Source organism: Schistocerca gregaria, chromosome 5, assembly GCF_023897955.1.
Source record: "Schistocerca gregaria isolate iqSchGreg1 chromosome 5, iqSchGreg1.2, whole genome shotgun sequence".
NCBI lineage: Eukaryota > Metazoa > Arthropoda > Insecta > Orthoptera > Acrididae > Schistocerca > Schistocerca gregaria.
In genome coordinates, this window is record NC_064924.1 from 236,864,421 (window position 1) to 236,880,913 (window position 16,493).

The 16,493-nt window shown below is 44.8% G+C and overlaps 1 protein-coding gene across 2 annotated transcripts in view; it reads right to left on the bottom strand.

Moving 5' to 3' along the window:
• Window positions 1-15,855, bottom strand: part of LOC126272312 (myosin-11) — a 256,577-nt gene extending 240,722 nt beyond the window's left edge. The window contains exons 1-2 of one of the 2 annotated variants that reach the window (XM_049975092.1): window positions 15,691-15,855; window positions 15,427-15,512 (exon numbers count right to left, since the gene is read on the bottom strand). In XM_049975092.1, the coding sequence (XP_049831049.1) occupies window positions 15,427-15,512; window positions 15,691-15,729 (125 nt within the window). In that variant the 5' untranslated portion in view covers window positions 15,730-15,855. The remainder of the gene's footprint in view (window positions 1-15,426; window positions 15,513-15,690) is intronic. The other variant, XM_049975093.1, reaches the window with a different exon arrangement.
• Window positions 15,856-16,493: the final 638 nt, after the last annotated feature.

Here is a 16,493-nt window from a genome sequence, read left to right on the forward strand (position 1 = left end):
GAAGTCGAGTCATAAGCTCTATGCATCAAGAAAGCGCAGAGAAATTACTAAAGCTGTGGATGAATACACTACAGCAAAACTGACCTCACTCTTCAAAGTAGAAATTACATCTTCAGAAGAAAATGAACCAAAGCACTCTTGTGCCTCTTGCCAGGAGTTTTTCACAAATATCAATTCAGCTGTTGAATATTGTGCATCCAACAGTGGAAAGGTGCAAGTTTTAACTATTACTCCAGAGACATTTTCAAAGAAAACAATTTTGAACCATGTTCCATCAGTATGAAAGTATATGGTAGACAAATAAAGAAATGTGAGGTCTGTAAAAGGAGTTTTTGGAAGACCAGATCCCTATTATGGTCAAGTTCAGATAGTGCAGTCATTTTATCTGAAAGAGAAATGGGACTGTTCTCACCAGAGTGCCAACAAAAAAGACACTATAACTGTAACATTTGAAGCTCAAAAAGTTATGAAAGTGAAGAGGTAAATGACTCACAGCATTAAAGAAACTTTTGCAATTTATAAGAGCAACTATACAACTTCACACATTGGGAGACCAAAACTTTATGCACTATGACCTATGTGATTAGTTCCACACCCAGCTGGAGATGTCTTTATGTATGAACTGAGTGAATTTTGGACTATACAACTTCACACATTGGAAGATCAAAACCTTATGCACTACGACCCATGTGATTAGTTCCACACCTAGCTGGAGATGTCTTTATGTGTGTTGGTTGGTTGGTTGGTGGGATTAAGGGGACCAGACTACTATGGTCATCGGTCCCTTGTTCCATAAAAACTAAAACCACCCGAAGAGAATAAAAAACAAACAACAGGAAAGACAGCAGATGAAACAGGACATGAAATACTCTGACAGAGACCAGACAAAACAAATTAAAACACACAGTGTGACAGTGGTTGGCCGACCGTAGAGAAAAAGAGGAAAAGCCAACCACCAAGAACACTTTAAAATCAGAGGCTAAAAGCCAGAATCAACACTTTTAAAAAAACCTCAGATTAAAGGATCAAAACCCCCTGCCCAAATAAAACACAAAACCAAGTCCACCATGGCAGAGTCATCTGATAAAAGAGCAGAGAGCGTGTCAGGCATTGCAAAAGTCTGCCTGAGCACGGTTAAAAGGGCGCACTCCGACAGAATATGGACCACCGTCAAGGACGCTCCACAACGACAAAGAGGGGGATCCTCACGACACAGTAAATAACTGTGCGTGAGTCGGGTGTGGCCAATGCGGAGCCGACAAAGGATGACTGAGTCCCTACGGTTGGCTCGCATGGATGACCGCCACACAGTCGTTGTGTTCTTGACGGCACGGAGTTTGTTAGGGGTGGTCAGACCGCGCCATTCAGCATCCCAAAACGAGATAACTTTGCGGCGTAAGACTGCCCGCAAATCAGCCGCCAGAAGGCCAATCTCCAGAGATGGCGCACTGGTGGCCTCTTTCGCCAGGCGGTCAACAGTTTCATTGCCGGGTATACCAACATGGCCTGGGATCCAAAGAAAGACCACAGACCTGCTGCGACGGGCGAGATTATGCAGGGACTCCTGGATAGCCATCACCAGACGAGACCGAGGGAAACACTGGTCGAGAGCTCGTAAACTGCTCAGGGAATCGCTACAGATAACGAAGGACTCACCTGAGCAGGAGCGGATATACTCTAGGGCATGAAAGATGGCGACCAGCTCAGCAGTGTAAACACTGCAGCCAGCCGGCAATGAACGTTGTTCAGAATGGTCCCCTAGAGTTAGTGCATAACCGACTAGACCAGCAACCATCGAACCGTCGGTGTAGACAACACCAGAGCCCTAATACGTGGCCAGGATGGAATAAAAGCGGCGTCGGAAGGCCTCCGGAGGGACTGAGTCCTTCGGGCCCTGTGCCAAGTCGAGCCGAAGGCAAGGGCGAGGCACACACCATGGGGGTGTACGCAGAGGGGCCCGGAAAGGAGGTGGAACAGGGAAACACCCAAGCCAGGAAAGAAGCTGTTTGACACGTACGGCGATCGGACAACCCAACCGGGGCCGACGTTCTGGCAGATGAACGACTGACTGCGGGAAGAGGACACGATAATTTGGATGCCCGGGCAAGCTAAAAACATGGGCAGCATAAGCAGCCAGTAATTGTTGGCGTCGTAACCGCAGTGGAGGGACACCTGCCTCCACAAGTATGCTGTCCACAGGGCTGGTTCGGAAGGCACCAGTGGCAAGGTGTATCCCGCTGTGGAGGATTGGGTCCAGCACCCGCAACGCAGATGGGGATGCTGAGCCATAAGCCAGACTCCCGTAGTCCAGACGGGACTGGATTAACGCCTGGTAAAGCCGTAGGAGAGTAGATCGGTCGGCGCCCCACCTGGTGTGGCTCAGGCATCGCATAGCATTTAGATGCCGCCAACACGCCTGTTTAAGCTGCTGAATACGAGGCAGCCAAGTCAACCGGGCATCAAAAACCATCCCCAAAAACCTATGTGACTCCACCACTTTAAGAAGCTCGCCGTCAAGATAAAGCCGCGGCTCCGGGTAAACAGTGCGTCGCCGGCAGAAATGCATAACGCAGGTCTTGGCTGCGGAAAACTGAAAACCATGTGCTACAGCCCAAGACTGCGCCTTGCGGATTGCGCCCTGTAGCTGACATTCAGCAGCTGCAATGCCAATAGAGTTGTAGTAAAGGCAGAAGTCGTCAGCATACAGGGAAGCGGAGACAGTATTTCCCACCGCCGCAGCAAGCCCGTTAATAGCTATTAAAAACAGACACACACTGAGAACAGAACCCTGTGGCACACCGTTCTCCTGGACTTGGGAGGAACTATATGAGGCCGCGACGCGCACACGGAAGGTACGAGACGACAGAAAATTGTGGATATAGATCGGCAGAGGGCCCCGAAGACCCCATCCATGAAGCGTAGAAAGGATGTGATGACGCCATGTTGTATCATACGCCTTCCGCATGTCGAAAAAGACAGCAACCAGATGCTGACGGCGGGAAAAGGCAGTACGGATGGCCGACTCCAGGCTCACCAGATTGTCGGCGGCGGAGCGGCCTTTACGGAACCCACCCTGAGACGGAGCCAGAAGGCCTCGAGACTCCAGTACCCAATTCAAGCGCCGGCTCACCATCCGTTCAAGCAACTTGCAAAGAAAGTTGGTGAGGCTAATGGGACGGTAGCTGTCCACCTCCATAGGGTTCTTCCCTGGTTTCAGAATGGGGACAACAAGACTTTCCCGCCATTGCGATGGAAACTCACCCTCGACCCAAATGCAGTTGTAAAGATCGAGGAGGCGTCACTGGCAGTCCACTGAAAGGTGTTTCAGCATCTGAGAGTGGATGCTATCTGGCCCAGGAGCGGTATCAGGACAGGCGGCGAGGGCACTTCGAAATTCCCACTCACTGAATGGAACATTGTACAATTCAGGATGGTGAGTGCGAAAAGAAAGACTCCGACGTTCTATCCGCTCCTTAATGGAGCGTAATTCATAGCAAAGTGCTCTGCCAAGCGGTTTGCAATGACGTTGGAGTCAGTACAAACTGCTCCATTCAGTGAGAGCACAAGGACACTGACAGGAGTCCGATAGCCATAGAGGCGGCGAATCTTGGCCCAGACCTGCGATGGAGTGACATGGAGGCCAATGGTGGACACATGCCGCTCCCAGCACTCCTGCTTGCATTGGCGGATAATGCAGCGGGCTCGCGCACGCAGCCGTTTGAAGGCGATAAGGTGGTCGATTGAGGGATGTCGCTTGTGACGCTGGAGTGCCCGCCGGCGAGCTTTAATCGCTTCAGCGATCTCAGGCGACCACCAAGGCACAGTCCGCCGCCGAAGGGACCCAGAAGAACGGGCAATGGCAGATTCGGCGGCAGTAGCGATGCCGGTGGTGACCATCGTTAGAGAGAGGCTCAATAGCGACAGTGGAGGAGAACAAGTCCCAGTCGGCCTTATGCAGAGCCCATCTGCTAGGGCGCCCAGAAGATTGACGCTGTGGCAGTGACAGAAAGATCGGAAAGTGGTCACTACCACACAGGTCGTCATGCACTCTCCATTGGACAGACGGTAAGAGGCTAGGGCTACAGATGGAAAGGTCAATGGCGGAGTATGTGCCATGCGCCACATTGAAGTGTGTGAAGGCACCATCATTTAAGATCGAGAGATTGAGCTGTGCCAATAAATGCTCAAAGATGGCGCCTCGACCTGTTGCCACTGACCCACCCCACAGATGGTTATGGGCGTTAAAGTCGCCCAGTAACAGGAAAGGTGGAGGCAATTGAGCTATCAGAGCAGCCAGGACATGCTGCGCGACATCACCATCCGGTGGAAGGTAAAGACTGCAGACGGTAACAGCCTGTGGCGTCCACACCCGAACAGCGACAGCCTCTAAAGGTGTGTGGAGAGGTACAGACTCGCTGCGAAGAGAGTTCAGGACATAGATGCAGACGCCACCAGACACCCTTTCATAAGCTGCCCGGTTCTTATAACAACCCCGATAGCCATGGAGGGCGGGGGTTCGCATTGCCGGAAACCAAGTTTCCTGCAGAGCAATGCAGAGGAAAGGGTGAAGGCTGATAAGTTGGCGGAGCTCAGCTAGATGGTGGAAGAAACCGCTGCAGTTCCACTGGAAGATGGTGTTGTCCTTGGCTGAGAAAGGCTTGACGGGACTGGGAAGGGAGATTACGCCGCTGGGTTACCTACTGCCTCCGATTTAGCACCTGTGATAGTGCTTTCCATGGCGTCTGATGGACCGGCGAGACAGAGGTCCTCAGTGGACGCCAGAATCTCCACCGCATCCTCAGACGCAGAGCTGGAAGGTTGCGGTGGGATGGCTGCCACCGCGAGTTCCTTGGGCTGACAGCTCTTCTTGGGTTTCTCACGCCGTTCCTTGGATCGCACCGGCTGGGAGGGCTTCACCGATTAAGTCTCCGGGACGGAGGAGGATCGTGAAGCCCTCGACCAGCTGATTGCGGGCACTTACGTCATTGTCGGTCGTCAGGCTTCTCGCTGGCGGAAACCTGGGAAGGGAGGGACCCAAGGGACCCCTTGCGAGCGTGAGAAGCCGAAGAAGTTGGACACTTCTCCAGCTTAGAAGTGGGGACGGACGTCCCCGATGGGTGGGATGGTGTTGCTCCTGAGGTAGGTGGCGCAGGAGCAACCCGGTGGGTAGAGCCCCCCACTGGCGAGGGGGCAGGAGGAGTTTTACTACTCGTCGATCCGGCCACAATTGGAGAAACAAACGGGGTTAGCACAGGTGTTGTAGCAGCAGCGTAGGAAGACGTCATTCTCACAGGATGGAGTCGGTCGTATTTCCTCTTGGCCTCAGTATAGGTTAGTCGGTCCAGGGTCTTGTATTCCATGATTTTACGCTCTTTCTGGAAAATTCGGCAGTCTGGCAAGCAAGGTGAATGGTGCTCCCCGCAGTTGACACAGATGGGAGGTGGGGCACATGGAGTATTGGGATGTGATGGGCGTCCATAATCTCGACATGTGAGGCTGGAAGTGCAGCGAGAAGACATATGGCCGAACTTCCAGCACTTAAAGCACCGCATCGGGGGAGGGATATAGGGCTTAACGTCACATCGGTAGACCATCACCTTGACTTTTTCCGGTAATGTATCCCCTTCGAAGGCAAAGATGAAGGCACCGGTAGCAATCTGATTTTCCTTCAGACCCCGATGAACGAGCCGGACGAAATGTACACCTCGGCGCTCTAAATTGGCGCGCAGCTCTTCATCAGACTGCAAAAGAAGATCCCAATGGTAAATAACCCCCTGGACCATATTTAAACTCTTATGGGGTGTGATCGTAACATCCCCCAACTTGTCACAAGCGAGTAACCGTCGTGACTGGGCAGAGGATGCCATTTGTATCAGGACTGACCCAGAGCGCATTTCTGACAAGCCCTCCACCTCCCCAAACTTGTCCTCTAAATGCTCGACGAAGAACTGAGGCTTTGTGGAGAGAAAAGACTCCCCGTCAACCCTCGTACAAACTAAGAAGCGGGGCGAATAATTGCTACTGCCATCCTGAGACTTACGTTCCTCCCACGGTGTGGCCAGGGAGGGGAACGTTTTCGGATCGTACTTCTGAGCGTTAAACTGAGCCCGAGAACGCTTAAGAGACTGCTGGCGACTGGCCACCAGCAAGAGACGATGTACCACGCTTCATTGCGGGTCATCCGCCCTGATGCCACCTACTCCAACCAAGGGCCCTCCCCACGGGCGCCACCCAGCCACAGCAAGAGCCACCTGGCAGGATGGCCGTTGCCGGGAGTCTCGACACCCCAGGAGGATAGGCATCTACTCCTTGGCATACGTGGGGAGTTAACGGTGCAGGCATCAGTAGGGCGATCCCTGTGTTGTCAGAGGGCTACAACCAACAGGGTACATGCCGGCCCCACCACAACGGACTGGCTACCGTGCTGGATGTTAGTTAACATGTGGTCCATGGTCGCCGTCGGTGCAGAAAGAGGCACTGCACAGTGCAAGGTGTTATCTGCACGCAGAAAAAGAGTCATGCCCATGAGATGGAGAGCGGACAGGACTGCAGTTCAATGGTGTATAAGCTGGCGAAAGGTCTGATCGCAAGATGGACACAATGCACCAAGTAAGGCGCCCTTCCCCAATCGGCTCGCTCTTCGGAAAATTTTGAGAGATGGAGGTCAAACCCAACAGGGGACCATCATACAAGGCCGAAAAGTTTGAGGCTCCTTTTAGTCACCTCTTACGACAGGCAGGAATACCGTGGGCCTATTCTAACCCCCGAACCCGCAGGGGGACTATATGTGTGTACTGCGTGAATTTTGAACTTTGTGTGGTAACTTTGAAGAACTTCACTGCAGCATGTGACATATAACAACTTGGTTGGCATGTGAAGTCATTAGCAGTCTGTGAAATCTTACACATTCAGAGCCTTCATTCTTTTGTCGGAAGAGGAAATTGAAGAATTCCGTGATAATAAAAAAGAAGAATGGTCCAAACAAAATACTCCTGTGAAAGAAATTCAGAAGACATATTTTTGGACTCCAAGAGATATGTGAACTCGTATTGTACGCAACACCTCAGAAACAGCAGAATAATATTCAGATTCACAACCTGAGATGGGGATGTTTGTGGCGTGTGTGTATGACAGAGTGGTGGATTGCAGAGATTATAGACACCAGTTACGAGTTAAACGAAATTGTAATGAACTTTATGCTACCACATGGTCCATCTGCTGGATAAGATTTTCAGCTGAAGGACAGCAACAACACCATCAGTGCTCACTTCATGTTCACAATGTTTTGAGCATTCTAAGTGCTCCAGTTCCTATTGGTTCAACCGGAAGGCATCACTTTATATCAAAGGAAGATACTGAAGTTGTGGAACACATTTTTAGTTCATTGACTGGCTAAATTCATTACAAAACAAGAATGTTGTATAAATTAAAACCTTTGGACCTTTCACATACATTTTGGAACCATGCTTGAAAAATGAGTCTCTTACTCATCTTTCAAAACTAAAATGATGTTAAATAAGGCTAGGTTTTGACTTTTATAAGCCTGTTATGTCGTAATAAAAGAGGTTTTATGTTTGGAACAAATTTCAATTGTTTATACAACCTATTGAACTTAAAAACTGGAAGCTCTCCTTTACAGGGAATGTAGGGAAATACGGAAGCGTCCGATTCCATCCGTCTGATTTGACCCATGACATCAAAAATATGGCGCATACAAAGTTGTTACATACACATTATAAACATGAAAACACATCCAAAAACAAACACACACATCTTCCAAAAAAAGCCTAATGACACTAACGGGACAAGCGAGGGAAATTGGGGGTTTTTGGGTGGGGACAAACTAAACATAAACAAATTTAGACACCCACCCCCATACAAAACCACGCAAACCAACGAAAAAAAAAAAGACAACACAAAACTCCCCAAATTCCACTAAACACAATATCATCTGGAACCTGACACTTCCCTTGACCTATATAGCTCAACAGCGGCTCCCGATCCCATAAATTAGGATCGAAAACTTCCCCTAACCTATATGGCTCAACAGCAGCTCCTGTTCCCATAAATTGGAATTGAACACCCACCCTAACCTATATAGCTCAACAGCAGCTCCTGATCCCGTAAACTGGGATCAAACACTTCCCAAACAGATGTAAAAACTTTATCAGCCTCAACACAGTATTTCTCATCATTTCTCGCAGACGCGCGCTATTAATTTTATCCCTCATATTCATTCCTGAACAAAAACAACAAGCGATTAATTTACCCAAATTACCACACGACCTACAGCGAACAAAACTAAATTAACCTCCACACAAAACCACTAAATCGTTAACTCACTGAAACGAATTCCACTACAAACACAGCCAACACTCGAACAATTCTGTATAATCAGCAAGACCAAACTGATCCCATTACACCACACAAACGAAAGCTCTGAACATACCACCAGAGGGCACACACCACAACACACGTCACGGGTCAAAGCCGACGGGTGGGATCGGATGCTTGTCGACCCGAATGTAGGACTATAAGGTATTAATAAACAGAAAGGGACTGGAGGGGGCGGGGGGGGGGGGGAGATTAAAATTTTATGGACTGCCCTTCTTTGAAGGAAAAAAAAGTATTTCCATATATTACAAAAAGTTTGGAATGCTATAGTGAAAGAACTTTGGCAGATAAGTCCAAATGGGGTATTTCTTTGTAATCATACAGCAATTGTCTTTCAATAAAGAAACCAATAAAATATCTAGAACTTTTCCAGAGACACAGCATTTTAATTTTTTTTCCAAAATTTGTATTTTCAAATTGGTATGCACAGTGTCATCTTTGGGAGGGCTGCACGCCCCAGATTTTTCTTTTTTTTTTTTTGAGAAAACAAAAAAATAAGCGTTCCTTAACATATGCTAAATTCAATAATGTCCGAGACTATGGAGGTAAGATTTTTTCCTTGCCTGAGTGAATTCATATGGACTATGCCTAATTAATATAATTCAACACCTATTAACAATTTTTAGATTATTTTGTTTTTTCTTTGTACGGTGAGCACAAAGTGCTCCCTCCCCCTAGGTGGTAATCCACATTATGGAAAATGCCCTGGTATTGAGGATTAAGAGGGCGTAATACAGTCAATTTCAAACAATTACTGTTCGGTTACATTACAAAAGCAACTGTAAATAGAGCTTGCATTTCTTCATTGTTCTATTATTTTTTAATGAGACATTTTAGTGGATTATGTACCATATATATTCATCATGGAGAAAAAAAAGGGGGGGCGGTGGAGCCTTTCATTACCTCTGAATTTAACTTTCAGTTCTAGTTTTTATAAGCGATACAGATAGTATTACCGTAGGAGGGACATCTGTTGAGATGCCAGACAAACGTGTGGTTCCAGAAAAAGGGCAGCAGCAGCCTTTTCAGTAGTTGCAGGGGCAACAGTCTGGATGATTGACTGATCTGGCCTTTTAACACTAACCAAAATGGCTTTGCTGTGTTGGTACTGTAAACTGTTGAAAGCAAGGTGAAACTACAGTCGTAATTTCTCCCGAGGGCATGCAGCTTTACTGCATGGTTAAATGATGATGGCGTCCTCTTGGGAAAATATTTTGAAGGTAAACTAGTCCCCTATTCGGATCTCCGCGTGGGGACTACTCAAGAGGACGTTGTTATCAGGAGAAAGAAAACTGACGTACTACGGGTCGGAGCGTGGAATGTCAGATCTCTTAATCGGGCAGGCAGATTAGAAAATTTAAAAAGGGAAATGGATATGTTAAAGTTAGATACAGCGGGAATTAGTGAAGTTTGGTGGCAGGAGGATTACTTCTGGTCAGGTGAATACAGGTTTGTTGTTGTTGTGGTCTTCAGTCCTGAGACTGGTTTGATGCAGCTCTCCATGCTACTCTATCCTGTGCAAGCTGCTTCATCTCCCAGTACCTACAGCAGCCTACATCCTTCTGAATCTGATTAGTGTATTCATCTCTTGGTCTCCCTCTACGATTTTACCCTCCACACTGCCCTTCAATGCAAAATTGGTGATCCCTTGATGCCTCAGAACATGTCCTACCAACCGATCCCTTCTTCTGGTCAAGTTGTGCCACAAACTTCTCTTCTCCCCAATCCTATTCAATACTTCCTCATTAGTCATGTGATCCACCCATCTAATCTTCAGCATTCTTCTCTAGCACATTTCGAAAGCTTCTATTCTCTTCTTGTCCAAACTATTTATCGTCCATGTTTCACTTCCATACATGGCTACACTCCATACAAATAGTTTCAGAAACGACTTCCTGACGCTTAAAGCTATGCTCGATGTTAACAAATTTCTCTTCTTCAAAAACGCTTTCCTTGCCATTGCCAGTCTACATTTTATATCCTCTCTACTTCGACCATCATCAGTTATTTTGCTCCCCAAATAGCAAAACTCCTTTACTATTTTAAGTGTCTCATTTCCTAATCTAATTCCCTCAGCATCACCCGACTTAATTCGACTGCATTCCATTATCCTCATTTTGCTTTCGTTGATGGTCATCTTATATCCTCCCTTCAAGACACTGCCCATTCCATTCAAATGCTCTTCCAAGTCCTTTGCTGTCTCTGACAGAATTAAGATGTCATCGGCGAACCTCAAAGTTTTTATTTCTTCTCCATGAATTTTAATACATACTCCGAATTTTTCTTTTGTTTCCTTCACTGCTTGCTCAATATACAGGTTGAAAGCATCGGGGAGAGGCTGCAACCCTGTCTCACTCCCTTCCCAACAACTGCTTCCCTTTCATGCCCCTCGACTCTTGTAACTGCCATTTGGTTTCTGTACAAATTGTAAATAGCCTTTCGCTCCCTGTATTTTACCCCTGCAACCTTCAGAATTTGAAAGAGAGTATTCCAGTCAATATTGTCAAAAGCTTTCTCTAAGTCTACAAATGCTAGAAACGTAGGTTTGCCCTTCCTTAATCTAGCTTCTAAGTTAAGCCGTAGGGTCAGTATTGCCTCACATGATCCAACATTTCTACGGAATCCAAACTGATCTTCCCCGAGATCGGCTTATACTAGTTTTTCCATTCGTCTAAAGAATTCGCGTTAGTAATTTGCAGCTGTGGCTTATTAAACTGATAGTTTGGTAATTTTCACATTTGTCAGCACCTGCTTTCTTTGGGATTGGTATTATTATATTCTTCTTGAAGTCTGAGGGTATTTCCCCTGTCTCATACATCTTGCTCACCAGATGGTAGAGTTTTGTCAGGACTGGCTCTCCCAAGGCCATCAGTAGTTCCAATGGAATGTTATCTACTCCAGGGTTCTTGTTAAGACCCAGGTCTTTCAGTGCTCTGTCAAACTCTTCAGGCATTATCATATCTCCCATTTCATCTTCATCTACATCCTCTTCCATTTCCATAATATTGTCCTCAAGTACATCGCCCTTGTATAGACCCTCTATATACTCCTTCCACCTTTCTGCTTTCCCTTCTTTCGTTAGAACTGGGTTTCCATCTGAGCTCTTAATATTCATACAAGTGGTCCTCTTTTCTCCAAAGGTCTCTTTAATTTTCCTGTAGGCAGTATCTATCTTATCCCTAGTGAGGTAAGCCTCTACATCCTTACATTTGTCCTGTAGCCATCCCTGCCTAGCACTTCCTGTCGATCTCATTTGAGACGTTTGTATTCCTTTTTGCCTGCTTCATTTACTGCATTTTTATATTTTCTCCTTTCATCAATTAAATTCAATATTTCTTCTGTTACCCAAGGATTTCTATTAGCCCTCGTCTTTTTACCTACTTGATCCTCTGCTGCCTTCACTACTTCATCCCTCAAAGCTACCCATTCTTCTTCTACTGTATTTCTTTCCCCCATTCCTGTCAATTGTTCCCTTGTGCTCTCCCTGAAACTCTGTACAACCTCTGGTTCTTTCAGTTTATCCAGGTCCCATCTCCTTAAATTCGCACCTTTTTTCCTTTTTTGCAGTTTCTTCAGTTTTAATCTACAGGTCATAACCAATAGATTGTGGTCACGGTCCACATCTGCCCCTGGAAATGTCTTACAATTTAAAACCTGGTTGTTTAATCTCTCTCTTACCATTATATAATCTATCTGAAACCTGTCAGTATCTCTAGGCTTCTTCCATGTATACAGCCTTCTTTTATGATTCTTGAACCAAGTGTTAGCTATGATTAATTTGTGCTCTGTGCAAAATTCTACCAGGCGGCTTCCTCTTTCATGTCTTAGCCCCAATCCATATTCACCTACTACGTTTCCTTCTCTGCCTTTTCCTACTACCGAATTCCAGTCACCCATGACTATTAAATTATCATCACCCTTCACTAACTGAATAATTTCTTTTATTTCATCATACATTTCTTCAATTTCTTCGTCATCTGCAGAGCTAGTTGGCATATAAACTTTTACTACTGTAGTAGGTGTGGGCTTCGTATCTATGGTTATAAATACAAAATCAAATAGGGGCACTGCAGAAGTAGGTTTAATAATGAATTAAATAAAAAAAAAAAAAAGAAAAAAAGAAAAAAAAATGGAATGCGGGTAAGCTACTACAAACAGCTTAGTGAATGCATTATTGTGACCAAGATAGACATGAAGCCCACGCCTACCACAGTAGTACAAGTTTATATGCCAACTAGCTCCACAGACGAAAAGACTGATGAAATGTATGATTAGATAAAAGAAATTATTCAGATAGTGAAGGGAGGCGAAAATTTAATAGTCATGGGTGACCGAATTTCGATAGTAGGAATAGGAAGAGAAGGAAACATAGTAGGTGGATATGGAATGGAGGTAAGGAATGAAAGAGGAAGCCACCTGGTAGAATTTTGCACAGAGCATAACTTCATAGCTAACACTTGGTTCAAGATTAATGAAAGAAGGTTGTATACATGGAAGAAGCCTGGAGATACTGGGAGGTTTCAGATAGATTATATAATAGTACGAGAGAGATTTAGGAACCAGGTTTTAAATTGTCAGACATTTCCAGGGGCAGGTGTGGACTCTGACCACAATCTATTGGTCATGAACTGTAGATTACAACAGAAGAAACTGTAAAAAGGTGGGAATTTAAGGAGATGGGACCTGGATAAACTGACTAAACCAGAGGCTGAAGATAGTTTCAGGGAGAGCATTAGGGAACCATTGACAAGAATGGGGGAAAGAAATACAGCAGAAGATGAATGGGTAGCTTTGAGAGATGAAATAGTAAAGGCAGCAGAGGATCAAGTAGGCAAAAAGACAAGGGCTATTAGAAATCCTTATGTAACAGAAGAGAGATAGAATTTAATTGATGAAAGGAGATAATACAAAATGAAGTGGGCAGAAAGCAATACAAACCTCTCAAAACTGAGATCAACAGAAAGTGCAAAATGGCTAAGCAGGACTGGCTAGAGGACAAATGTAAGGATGTAGAGGCATATATCACTAGGGGTAAGATAGATAGGTCTACTGCCTACAGGAAAATTAAAGAGACCTTTGGAGAAAGGAGAATCACTTGCATGAATATCAAGAGCTAAGATGGAAACCCAGTTCTAAGCAATGAAGGGAAAGCAGAAAGGTGGAAGGAGTATATAGACTGTCTATACAAGGGCGATGTACCTGAGGGTAATATTATGGAAATGGAAGAGGATGCAGATGATGATGAAATGGGAGATATTATACTGTGAGAGTATGACAGAGCACTGAAAGACCTAAGGTGAAACAAGGCCCTGGGAGTAAACAACATTCCATTAGAACTACTGATAGCCTTGAGAGAGCCAGCTCTGACAAAACTCTACCATCTGGTGAGCAAGATGTATGAGACAGGTGACATACCCTCAGACTTCAAGAAGAATATAATAATTCCAATCCCAAAGAAAGCAGGTGTTGACAGATGTCAAAATTACCGAACTATAAGGCCTAATAAGCCAAGGCTGCAAAATACCAACACGAATTCTTTACATATGAAAGGAAAAACTGGTAGAAGCCGACCTCGGGGAAGATCAGTTCGGATTCCTTAGACATGTTGGAACACGTGAAGCAATACTGACCCTCCGAATTATGTTACACAATAGATTAAGGAAAGACAAACCGATGTTTCTAGCATTTGTAGACTTAGAGAAAGCTTTTGACAATGTTGACTGGAATACTCTCTTTCAAATTCTAAAGGTGGCAGGGGTAAAATACATGGAGCGAAAGGCTATTTACAATTTGTACAGAAACCAGATGGCAGTTATAAGAGTCGAGGGGTATGAAAGGGAAGCAGTGGTTGGGAAGGGAGTGAGACAGGGTTGTAGCCTCTCTTCGATGCTATTCAATCTGTATATTGAGCAAGCAGTAAAGGAAACAAAAGAAAAATTCGGAGTAGGTATTAAAATCCATGGAGAAGAAATAAAAACTTTGAGGTTCACCGATGACATTGTAATTCTGTCAGAGACAGCAAAGGACTTGGAAGAACAGTTGAACGGAATGGACAGTGTCTTGAAAAGAGGGTATAAGATGAACATCAACAAAAGCAAAACGAAGATAATGAAATGTAGTCAATTAAGTTGGTTGATGCTGAGGGAATTAGATTAGGAAATATACTCTTAAAGCAGTAAATGAGTTTTGCTATTTGAGGAGCAAAATAACTGATGATGGTCGAAGTACAATGGATATTAAATGTAGACTGGCAATAGCTAGGAAAGCGTTTCTGAAGAAGAGAAATTTGTTAACATCGAGTATAGATTAAGGTGTCAGGAACTCGTTTGTGGAAGTATTTGTATGGAGTGTAGCCATGTATGGAAGTGAAATGTGGATGATAAATAGTTTAGACAAGAGGAGAAAAAGAAGCTTTCGAAATGTGGCGCCACAGAAGAATGCTGAACATTAGATGGGTAGATCACATACCTAATGGGGAGGTACTGAATAGAATTGGGGAGAAGAGAAATTTGTGGCACAACTTGACTAGGAGAAGAGATCGCTTGGTAGGGCATATTCCGAGGCATCGAGGGATCACCAATTTAGTATTGGAGGGCAGCGTGGAGGGTAAAAATCGAAGGGGGAGACCAAGAGATGAATACACTAAACAAATTCAGAAAGATGTAGGTTGCAGTAGGTACTGGGAGTTCAAGATGCTAGCACAGGATAGAGTAGCATGGAGAGCAGCATCAAACCAGTCTCTGGGCTGAAAACCACAACAACGAGGTAAAGCGCGTTAAATGATGCAAAGGTAAACATTAGGCTACACTACACACCAATTGTTACCGTAATCTTTCACATTCTCAATCGCTGTCTCGCCAGGAATACCCTTTATTTGTTTTGATACTGGCTTCAGCCGTAACTTCCTTTCTCTTACGACAAGTAATCACTGACGCACACACGTGGAGAATCGACATACATACTACTAAAAATTTAATAGTGCTGAAATTAATGCTAGAAAATTAGCATCGGTTACACCTAAAAGAAACTTACGTTAGCTTCAGAAGCCTAGCCAGCAATCTTCCACGGGCACCCTTCGTAAAACATGTGACGTCGACGTCATCAAACACACAGTTAATCTGTAACAACAAATACAGAACTCGAAAAAAACTTCGAACATAATCACACCTACAACCTAACTATACACGGAAAATTAATCCTAACGCATCCCGACTCGCCCACTAACAACACACCTTTCCTCCTCACAAGCTTTTAACACACCGAAAAGCACTTAATTAAAAAGGCTATGGTCCTCACCCAGTTAAAAACAACGTCCTGCCACTGTATCAAAGCCATTTTTTCTTTTTCTCGGCCACTAGAATTGGATAAATCATAAACTGTTCATAAACAACACCCGTTTGAACGTCAAAATTCTGTTTGAAATTTGCGTCCTCGCGATTGGTCGATTTCCACCAATGATACAGTACACAATGTCAAAGATCATCATGTACACAAGACTATTCCCACTCGTTTATGTCTTAAATTTTGTAAATGAGTCTTGAGGGCATAGCCGTGCATCTAAATAAAAATGGCCTTTTGTATATTTTTTGGCCTCCTGCATTAGATGTAAGAAGCCAGTTTGGTGAACCAATGATCGTGCGCCATAAGTGAGCTGTCGTTTTCACATTAAAACATTTGTAAGCCGAGAATGCAGTTTATGTTTTTAACGAAGTCCGATCGTAATTATGACTCGCAAACTATTTCTTTGTATTGACAAATAACGGCAATACAGTCTCGAGTCACCAATTTGCTGCTTCGACGAGCACGCCTGGGCTTGTAGCTAAGTAAAGAAAGAATTTTTTGGAGTAAAAAGCTCAACGCCTTCTATCTCATTTTTCTGACGGCGTATCCTTCCTTTTTGCTGGCAGGCAATGCAATGTATCCTCTCTTCGTCGACATTTTACTTTCTTATTTAATTTTAAAATCAAAAATATCAATACCTTAGAAACGAGGGTTTCATTATATTGAAGACCATTTTGCAGGGCGATATGATAAATAATAATTTTCTGTATGACATTTTACTGTGACTGCTCTGTTATAGAATTTTTTTTCTGTTTCAT